The following is an 11,232-nucleotide window of genomic DNA, read 5'->3' as shown; positions in this document are numbered from 1 at the left end:
AGATCCACTCCTCGCCGAATAATTACCATTTTTCGTTCCTCAGCAACGATATTTTACCTACCCTCTCTATTTTACTTACCCTCTCTTCCTATGTTTTATCACAATCCACAATTTCTTCAAAAAACTAAAAACTTTCTTCAAGATCCTCGAAGTCACACTTTGCTCCAATTGACTCGAAAGAAGAGGAACGAAATCAGGTTTATTTTTCAAGGAAGATTCGAACAGGATTCTTTGACGAATGTTGAAAAAAGTTTCAATTATTCGAAGAATAGTAACATGAAAGCTTTCGAGATCCACTCCTCGCCGAATAATTACCATTTTTCGTTCCTCAGCAACGATATTTTACCTACCCTCTCTATTTTACTTGCCCTCTCTTCCTATGTTTTATCACAATCCACAATTTCTCCAAAAAACTAAAAACTTCCTTCAAGATCCTCGAAGTCAAACACTTCGCTCCAATTGACTCGAAAGAAGAGGAAATCAGGTTTCTCTTTCGAGGAGGATTCAAACAGGATTCTTTGACAAATGTTGAAAGAAGTTTGCATTCGATTTTTCGTCTTTCTAATAATTGGATTTTAGAAAACGAGGACGTTTCAATTACCCGAAGAATAGTAACATGAAAGCTTTCGAGATCCATTCCTCGCCGAATAATTAGCATTTTTCGTTCCTCAGCAACGATATTTTACCTACCTCTCTTCATATATTTTATCACAATCCACAATTTCTCCAAAAAACTAAAAACTTCCTTCAATATCCTCGAAGTCAAACACTTCGCTCCAATTGACTCCAAAGAAGAGGAACGAAATCAGATTTCTCTTTCGAGGAGGATTCAAACAGGATTCTTTGACGAATGCTGAAAAAAGTTTCAATTCTTCGAAGAATAGTAACATGAAAGCTTTCGAGATCAAATCCTCCCCGAATAACTACCATTTTTCGTTCCTCAGCAACGATCTTTTATCTCTCTTCCTATGTTTTATCACAATCCACAATTTCTCCAAAAAACTAAAAACTTCCTTCAAGATCCTCGAAGTCAAACACTTCGCTCCAATTGACTCCAAAGAAGAGGAACGAAATCAGATTTCTCTTTCGAGGACGGCGTTCGAATTCCTCCCCCTCCCCTCGCTTCCCCCAATTTATTTCGTCGATATATATATGTATCGTACGTTTTAATAGCCTTATCCAGGGGATCGGATCCGTTACACGTACGCCGGTTTCGCGCTCTAAATCGTGATGGTATCGCGGATGGAACGTTACGTGGATCCTCCAGCATCAACCGCGCATCAACGCGTGCCCCGCAGATAATAAATTCGTCCGCGGCTTCGCTCTCCAATGCGGGATCCCCCTCGTTGACCGAGCTCTCCAACTTCCGTAATCGATGGATCTGCGAGGAGGGAACGATCGCGCCTCGATACGAACGCCTCGAACCCGGTGATTTCAACGCTCGCGGAGGAAACGTTCTCTGGGGGTAGGGGGAATGCTAAATAATCGCACGGATGTGACACTTTTTTCTTTTTCTTTTTCTTTTTTTTTTTTTTATTCTGTCGAAGAAATACGAGTCGAATATTTTGTTTGAAAATTGTGCGAGTATTTCTCTCTTTTCTTATTTTTTTTTTATTTTAAGAAGGTAGATTTTAAAGGAGATTCTGTGTTTTTTCTTCCCTTTGCAGCGAGATTGTATAAGTGTTCTGGGAATTCTAAATGCGATCAGAGAAGAAATGTATTCTCGTGAAAATAAAATTCAAAAGATCTTTCTTTTTTTTCAGAGGGAAGAATAATTTTCCTCCTTATGGGATTCGAAGTTATATATATTCAGTTTAATAGGATAAAGTTTTTTTGAGGAATTAAAAGAAGAATTCGACGAACGATAAATTCGATAAATTACCTTTTTTCCTTCTTCCTAAAAGAAAAAAAAAAGTATCCTTCTATCGATTCAATCTTGTATGGATACTGTTGCGTTTATGTAACTTGCGAGTTACATAGAAACTTTGGCATTCGAGATTTACAGTAACGATTGCGCTCAATGTTTATGACACACGCCGTGTGAAACGATACTATAATAGGATTGTACCCCGGTGAAAAGAGAAGTTTCGGATTAATGTTTCGGCTTTGAGCATTGCACACAAGTGGCGTACACGATGCGTAAAGTCTCCCAGTACTGGAGAAAATTGTGTCTCCGGTTTTGTCTTTACTCGTACGATTTACATTTACGCGACGTAACGAGATACATGAATCATATCCAAACGCTCTATTGTATTCGCTCTCTGTTGTTTTTACGACTTGGCTGTGTATTTCTCTTATCTGTGCATCGTTATGCACACTGTGTGCAATACGCGGAAAGTGCAGGCCTCCACGCTAATTAGGCGTACGTACCAAACTTCTTCGTAAACCCTATATCTCGTATTATATACGCGAGTTACTCGAAATTTTATTCGATTCGAGTGGAATGCGATAGAAGTCGATGAATTTCGCTCCATTCGAGATAATATTTCCTTGACAAAATTATTCGAAATACCGTTAAAATATATTTTGAAGTAATTAATATAATTCTTCGTCGATAATTATTACAAATTTCCCCTAATTTTTTCCCTTTTATTCAATCGAATATACAACGTGAAAATTTAAAATGATGGATGTTAACGCGAATATATATTTAATGTGGAATAGAGTCGAGGGGAATTGGAGACGCGTCTGGCAAGAGCGTGTCTAAGCGTTCTCCGGATTGTGGCGACGCGAAATTCCGCGTGTCACCGGTGACAAAGTGGTATGTTCACCTTTTTTACCGTGCCTCCCCTCGAGAAAGCATCCCGTCCCGCATGATCGACGCGAGTCTGGTGCCGTGCCGATGAAACCAGAAGTCCTTGATCCGTGGGCGATGCAAAACGATCGTCTCTACACCCGGAAGAAGGTGCGGTAGGTCAGCGTTCCTCCGACTTGCCTCTGTTTGCTCGCCGAGCTTTCCTCTCTTCTTTCGCACTTACGTTTATTTTTCTCTCTTTTTTTAAATAGATATCCAAGGGGAAACCATTTATATGTACCCTTTTCCTCATCCGTATGGTGGAAAAATTGTTAATCGTAATATATGGAATATTTCCATTCATATATAATAATAATATTTGTTCGAAGAAAGGAAAGATTTTCAAAAAGAAAGAAGAGTTAATCTACCTATCCTAAGAGGCGAACCCTGTTTCCCCTGTTGTTCTTTATCGTGCCCCGTTTTCCTGGAAAAGCACACACAGGTTGGGACAGGTACAAGTGTTGAAAGAATGGGCCTGGTCGTTATCTCGTGATCACCGTTGCTTGGAACCATGATTTTGCTCATCGATGATCGAAACGAACGGAACGGGTTGAACCAGAAACGTGGCCGGTGGGCGGTGTTAACGACCGGCTGTTACGAACCAGGAAGATGTGGTGGTAGGTCAGGGATATGCGGGTCCCTCGATGCACGAAATTACGACGTGCAGCCTCGAGAACCGACCTATTTCTTCCCTAGAATACAACCGTCGACCGACTTTAATTAGAGACGTTTTATCGTTTCTTTTCTCTCCTTTTTTCTTTTTACTTCCGCCTCTTCGTTCCTTCATTGTTTGGAAATTTGGAATAATTTCGTGGAGTAATTTAAAGTCTCTCCTTTTCCATTCCTCGTCCACGAAATTTCTTTACAGAGAATTTTCAGAGAAACATTAATCTCCTCCTCGAACGAAAGAGAATTCGATACAAAAGTCCCCTTGTTCGGGGACTCGAATCCTCGACGAGGGTTTCAGGCTAGATTTCCACGAGGAAGAGATTACGTCGGTGCCCCGTTCCTCCGCGCTTTCTCTCGCGCCGTCTCAATCCCGCGGCATTGTTCGCCCGCTTCTTCTCTTCCTCTTCCTCCACGAGCAGATCTTCCCACGCACGTGCCTTCTTCTGCGTGGCTCTCTCTCGTACGAGGCCCGCTGAATAATTACCAGATGAAGATACCGCCGCCTCGTGTAGGTTGAAATCTCTCTCTATCTCTCTCTCTCTCGCCTCCAGATCCGGAGAGGAGGATTTTGCAACGGTACCCAGGCCGATGACGACGAAGAGGACGACGCGACGCCTCTTGGCGGACGATCGACCCACGAGGCCCGACCCTTGCTGAACTGTAACCGCTTCCACCCTCCCCCAAAACGACGTTTTCGTTTCCCTAGGATTAGTTTCAACGCGTGGGCGTTAGTTTAAATGGAGGAAGAAAAAACGGAGAATGGAGATATATATATGGGTGATCAGTGGATGGTTTTTGAACGAGTTGGAATTCGTGATAGCAATTAGACGTCGAGTTGAGAAGAGAAGTTTGTACATTGTTGAAATTTAGCAAGGTTAAGTTTCATTAAGAGTTTCATTATTATTTAAGGGATGGTGCGTGACCAAATTGTTTTGGTTTGAAAGAAGAAGAAGAGCAAGAAATTTTTTCTTTTTTATTAATCTTGGCTGCTTATTATAATCCTCAGATTATTGGTTTTTGATTTGCTCGATAAGATATAATAAGATTCGTGTTCTTTCATTCCTCGTTAAAATTTTGGATGAGAGGAATCCTATTAAGATACGTATCCACGTAATAATAAATTTAATGAAATTACAAAGAGAAAGGTAATTTTCAATTTTCTTTTTGAAAAAAATTCGATGCAATTTTATGCCACGGAGAATATAATAGTCCATTAAACTAATAGAAAGCGAGAAAGTTATTCAAAATAGCCGTGGCGAATTCCAACGCCTTTTAATTCTCTTTACTTAGAAATTGGCATCGATATTTGACGTAGCGCGAAAAAAAAAAAAAAATAAAAGGAAAAGGGAAAAGGAAAAAAGGAAAAAGCAAAAAAAAAAAAAAAAAAAAGGAAAAGGGAAAAGGAAAAAAGGAAAAAGCAAAAAAAAAAAAAAATATTACACGTGAAAGCATAATAAAAGACGGGGAGAATATTCAGTAGTCCAACTGGCCAGGCTGATCCTTCTTTATAGAGTGGAAGCATAAAAGTAAGTCTTACTCCTCTCAGGAAGAAGAGGTGAGAACTGCGCAACGCGACAGTAGTTTACGATGATAACCTGTCATTTCGACATTTTACGAAGTGGATGAAACACGAGCGTTTTCTAAAACTGTCATTTCGTGTCTTGCACTTTCTTCTACGAAATCGAATATACATACACACACACACACATACACACGAGAAGAGAGATCAGGTCTCGAGCTGAGAAAGAAAGAAAAAAAATCGCGACGACGATTGAAACGTCTAACTTCTTCTTCTTCTTCTTCTTCTTCTTCTTTTTTTAGAAGCTTCGTTTCTAATTAACGGCCGCAGAGTGTTAATTGTTCATGGAGCCGTCTCAGTGGGGATACGCTCAGAGAGAATTCCTGTCGCATGGATTGGGCAGACTCAACGGAATTCTTTTCACTCGATGCAATAAATATATATATATATATATATAAGTGTTTCCACGAAAACGCGACAGGGTGTCATCGAAAGTGAATTCTTCGCGTTCCCGTTCTCGGGCAAACAGTCTCTGGCGAGTTTCTAAAGCTATAAAAGATACCTCCATAAAGCCACTTTAAAAATTATCTATTTTAACTTGTCGTAAATTTTATCTGTTACTTTACATGTTAATTTTCACTCTTTCTCAAAATTTTCTATTCCTTTAACCGGCACTCTTGTGTAATCTTAGTTAAACATTTGTTGTACTAAAAATGAAAAGGTCACGTTTAAAAAAATTAATCCTGGAATGGAAATTTGGAAATATATGTTTTTCGACCTAATTGAACGATTCAATTAGATCAGTTAATCGAATAGAAAACTAAAAGTATCTTGTAATCCGAAGCGTTACAAATTTCTTTTAAAATAATATTTTCATTATTCATTGTTCAACAAAAAGCCATTTCATTCGAATTTCTCTCGAACAAAAGATTCAAAAAATATATATTCATTATTTGTAATTCGGCAGAACATACGCTGATAATTTACTTTTATTTTCCAGAGATGGCAGAGAAGATGGTTCGTCCTGTACGACGACGGGGAGCTGACATACTCTGTGGACGAGCACGTGAGTCTCATTAAAAAAAAAAAAAAAAAAAAAAAAAAAAAAAAAAAAAAGAAAAAAGAAAGAAAAAAACACCGTTTATCGTAAATTCTCGATTCGTCATCCTCGATGCACACGACCAATCGATTCGTCGTCGAAATCCATTTTGCACCTGACAAATCCCTTTAACCGACCCACTACGGTTTCATTCAGCGAAAGTGATCGTTCCACCATCGAAAACGTTCAAACGTAAACAACACGAATCCCTTTCTTTAATACTCGAACGTTGCACCAACCGGAATGAGCGTTCTTTATAACGTCGCTTTATAACGTCCATAATGGCCCTTTGTGCGCGAAGGACGTTCAGATACGTATCATTCAAAAAAGGATATCGAGAACGAAAGTACGGTTGATTTATCGGTGAATTATCCTTTACAGTGTACGGTCCCCAAAACTCGTTCATTCATTCGTTCTCGTTTACGTTGCTCGAGTTGTTTCAGAAAAAGAAGAAGAAGAAGAACACTTTGGGTCTCGAGTATCCGAGACAAATTCTCTCTTGGATAAATTGTGATAACAGAATTTTTAGCTGGTAAATTAAGCTTCGACTTAAAGGAATCGGTTCCAATGAATCAGTTCGATTTGTTTCTCATTTTACATTACTTTCTATCCATCTGAATAGTGAAAATTTAACACAAATTAGTAGATTTTTTGTTGTATTCAATCATTGAAACGGATTTTTGCGAGAAAGTTAGCCAACCATTCGTAAAAAATACAGATGCGGATATTCGTGGAAAAATTATCACATCATATTCGAAAATATTCCAACTGATTAAATTGTAAATTGTTCTTGGAGGTGCAATTAAGAAATATTTGAGAATTTCTGTCGCAAGACAGCTTCTCTCTGCGCGAATCGCCCCGAGTGGCGGACAGTTATCACCGTTGGGGGAATCGTGAACTGTCAGTCCTGGAACGTTATGGCAGGCAGTGAATCAAAAGCCGCCCCTTGAAAACGGCTTCCTCGAAGTCTAGGAGCTGGGCAGAGGTCGAAGTCAATTGTAGTTAGCCGCCATCGTCGGCGCCATCAATACTATCGACAATGTCCAGGCCGGCGGAAATGGCGCGAATCTCGCGGTTAGAACCCTTTTCCTCGCTGACGTCGATGACCGTGGTTACGCCAAAGAGCGTCAGAATTGATTTAAACGAGAACCGATGGCTGTTTAAAGATCGTAAACTCCGTCTTCCGCGAATTTTCCTCGAGAACTTGGACAGATGGCGTTGATGGTAATGGGGAAAATGGCGGAAATTCTTCTCTGAAATTGGGATCAGAGATTATTTTTTTATTATTTATACTTATCAACGCTTACAGAATTATACCAAGCTATATAACGTTTATCCAAAACAAAGTATCATCGTAAAAATAATTATATTGCACGACGTGTAATTGCATTTCTATTCAGAAATCGATATCAATTTTGGAAAAAAAACACAGTTGGTCAATTTGACTTAATTTGTACTGGCAAAAACTTGTAAAAATTAAACGAATCGCGCGGATATATACGTTTATATATGAATAGGATATCGTAAAGACAGGCGAAACAAAAAACCCCTTAATAATTAACGGCCATTAACCGCATCAGCCCTTGAATTCGTGAAACTTTAGAGGAATCTCAATCGTGGGAAAGGAGTCTCGAGTCTGGCCTTTTTAAAATACACCTTTCTTTTCTTCCAACATAATCCATTACGAAAAGAAGAAAGATAGAGAGAGATCGCTAACAATAACTCTCGATCGAAAAAGTATATCGAACGAGGACTCCAAGGACTCTCCCATCATCCTGCACAATGTCTCTTCCCATAATCTGAAAATTATCGTTTCGTGCCGGTGTATCATCGCGTATCTTGGCAAGATAGCCGTCTATATTAACCGCCGATCGATATTAACCGTGCTGAACGGATCTTAAGATGCTTAAGGTACGTGGAGGATCCGATCGACGAAGATGGACATTAAAGACTCGGTTTCGCGTAAAAAATTTACACGGCCAACGCGTATCAAGATTGTCAACTTTCCTCCGTCGAACGGTGTCTATCTATCGAACTTTAACCGGATATAGCGTCTATTACAGGCTGTGGACACGCGAAAACGGAATTAAAATGATGGCGTTCGGTTTAAAGGATTGGACGATGGGCGTCGATCCATTCGTGCATGCGACAACAACTCGGCCATCTTCGAAAGACCGGATTAACGATCCAGTCGCGGTCCTTAAGGGGGTCCATTCGAGAATAATCTCGGCCGAAAAATGCGAGAAGATGATAAGCTATACGTACGGAACGTGTCTCTTTCTCTCTTCTTCTCCTGCTCGGACGAGCAGGCGGCCTTGAGACGGAATGTGAAATTGGGCTAACGGGTCCGGACTCTTGTGCATCGTTTTTGCCCACAGATTTTTACCGATTCTTCATTTTTTGTTGGAGAGAGAAAGAAAATTGGAATGTTCTTCTTTGCGAAATCGAGTTAAAATTAGTTTCGTGAATCGAATCGAGATCAGCTGATCGAAAGGAAAGGAGCATTTAACGTGAAAAAAAAAAAAATAAATCCAACGATGGATCTATTCTGTGTCTGGATTACCTGGTAGATAGCAACACGAATGAGATACGTAATAATAGTCTCTTCATGTATCGGACTTTGTATACGATGAATTTAAAATTCTCTCTTTGTAGAAAATCGAAATGATCCGTTTATTAATATTTATACGATGTAAAATGGGAGAGGAGGAGGAGGAACACGAAGAAGAAGGGAGTTTCGAAAGGAGGAAGAAACTAATCTTCGCGAAACGAGTACCACCTCAGCCCCCCTTAGCCGCCAACTCGTTAAAACGAGCATCGCCTCGAACTTTCCCTACGTTAAAAGCGGGGAAAATGGAGGCGAGAGAAGGAAATCGAAGCGTCCCGTAGCGAGCATTTATCAAGGTTGTTCGAACGGGACAGGCGTAATCGTTGGGATGGGATTGGCGCGGGCCCCAATAATCGATGGTTAATTGGAAATGGCATTTCTCAAGGGAGATGCCTCTCGCTACCGTGCGCGCTGGTTCGTCGAATGCCTCGCCTCGTATCTAAGCGAAATGGCCACCGGTGGCCAATTATGCAAATCCCTTGTTGGGGGAAAGGGATATTAATCGTTCGGATTGGAAACGATTAGCTAAGTTTCGCGAGAGTTCTTTCAATTATTATTATCGGGCGGAGAATTTTCTCTTCGTGCTTCGTGCTTCGAGGATCGAAAGAAATTGGATCGATCGATCCGTTAATTGCGCCATAAAACCGCGAAACTTTTCTTTATCGCGCTAGTCGTTCCTGCCCTCTTCCTCTTCTTCCACTTTTTTTTTATCGTCGTTTTCTTCCTCCTTCTCTTTTTCTTCTTCTTCTTCTTTTTCTTCTTTTTCCTCCTCCTCCTCTTCTTCTTCTTCTTCTTCTTCTTCTTTTTCTTCGTCGTCGCTTTCTTTCGTAGGACGGGCTCTCGAGGCGAGCCGATCACTCGTAGCGATTACCGGCCTCGCGCGCTCTACGCTCGGCTTGATTTACGCGCGCCTAATTAAATGAATTAGCCACTTGACACCGGTGTAAATTACGGCCTGATCGGGGTTCCTTGTGTTTATGTATGTTTGGATAGTGTCTGGCGTGAATTTGAATGGATAGCGGAATTCGCATCGAGAGGGAGGAATGGAAATTCGGAATGTGGAATTTTGAAAATTTCTTAATGGCGGAAGCGGAGGGGTAAGAGGATAGCGGATAGAATATATACGCTAGGAAATAAAAGTTGATGACACTTTTCATTTTGTAATCGCAAATTTGGAAAAGATAATCTCGTCAAACGGTTACCACGAATTAAAAGATCCCTTTACTCGCTGCTATAGATTTAATAATTCTAGAATAATTAAATAAAAATCCGTCCATAAGACACGAATAAAAGTTGATGACACTTTTCATTTTGTAATCGCAAATTTGGGAAAGATAATCTCGTCAAACGGATCCCACGAATGAAAAGATCCCTTTACTCGCTGCTATAGATTTAATAATTCTAGAATAATTAAATAAAAATTCGTCCACAAGATACGAGACTCAAATACATCCTATCTTTGGCCGAGGAAGTTGGTCAGCTGGTGTTGTTTACGGTTATTCGCAATTAAACGGTGCTCTAACGGCCGGGCACCGTTACGATATTAACGCGGATAATAATGGACAGAATCGTAGGTGGAACAAAGGCGTCCTTAATGGCCGCGTTTTCCTCCCGGTTATTATTCCACCCGCTATTAACCGTGCACGGTTCATTAACATTTATCGGCGACGCAACTGTTGTGTTGTCTCGCCGATGGCCGATGGCTATCGTTTAATTGGGGTCAACTGATTAACTCGCGTTTAGACGAACAACCATCCGTGTAAGACAGTTCTGAGGGGACGAGTCGACGGCGGCCTCCCTCTTTTCCTATTGTTCGCCGTTGCCTGGTATCGATCTCGTCATCTCGACGTCATCCCGTGTTCCCGCAACGTTAGACCCGTCAAAGACACGTCCCCTAATTAGTCCCCGCCGATTCCCTTAGGCCTCGATCTCGATCGACGCGAAAACGGCACCGTGAAAACGAGCCAAGCACTTTTGTTCAACGATTTGCGCCATTAAACATGGCTGCATGCCCCCGCCGCGATCTTTGCGCCTCCTTGAAGAGGTGGAAGGCGTTGCTCGCGATGATGCCGCGATAAGGGGCACGGTTTTGGTATTTAAGAGGCTTTCGAGTGTCGAGGAGAGATATTCTAGTTAGGGCTATTCTAGAATTATCGTGCAAGTTTGAATTTTCTTTCATTCGAGATTGGATAAATCTTCATTCGTTGGAGTCTTTCTCGAGCAAATTTCCAAATCTTCTTTCGTAGCGTTTTCAATTTTTCGAGGTGTCTCGTTTCACGCTTTTCCTTCGTCTACATTTTATATGATATAACGAATAAACTCGTATAAAGTCGGATAGTTAGTTAGATCGATGAGTATTTCATTTCGCTGAACACCTTGTTCAATGACCGATCTCGCTCTGTACACTGTCCATAAAATATCTCTCGAATCGAGTGTCCTCGAGAAACCGTTTAGCCAGGCGGCTCGAACACCGCTAGATCCAAGAATTAGACACGGACCAGGTGTCTAAACGCGACAGGATCGTTAATTTTCCCGGCACCGTC

The 11,232-nt window shown here is 40.9% G+C and overlaps 1 protein-coding gene across 7 annotated transcripts in view; it reads left to right on the top strand.

The window, feature by feature from the left end:
* The window catches only part of LOC102677037 (protein outspread), a 194,650-nt gene that overhangs the window by 103,535 nt on the left and 79,883 nt on the right, over positions 1–11,232 (top strand). For 6 of the 7 annotated variants that reach the window (XM_031515250.1, XM_031515252.1, XM_031515247.1 and 3 more), the window contains exon 3: positions 5,983–6,048. The exons of the other annotated variant lie outside the window; for it this stretch is intronic. In XM_031515250.1, coding sequence (XP_031371110.1) covers positions 5,983–6,048 — 66 coding nt within the window. The remainder of the gene's footprint in view (positions 1–5,982; positions 6,049–11,232) is intronic. 7 annotated transcript variants of the gene reach the window in all.

This window comes from Apis dorsata, unplaced genomic scaffold, assembly GCF_000469605.1.
Source record: "Apis dorsata unplaced genomic scaffold, Apis dorsata 1.3 scaffold_59, whole genome shotgun sequence".
NCBI classification, from domain to species: Eukaryota; Metazoa; Arthropoda; class Insecta; order Hymenoptera; family Apidae; genus Apis; species Apis dorsata.
This window is presented reverse-complemented; position numbering and strand designations above follow the sequence as displayed.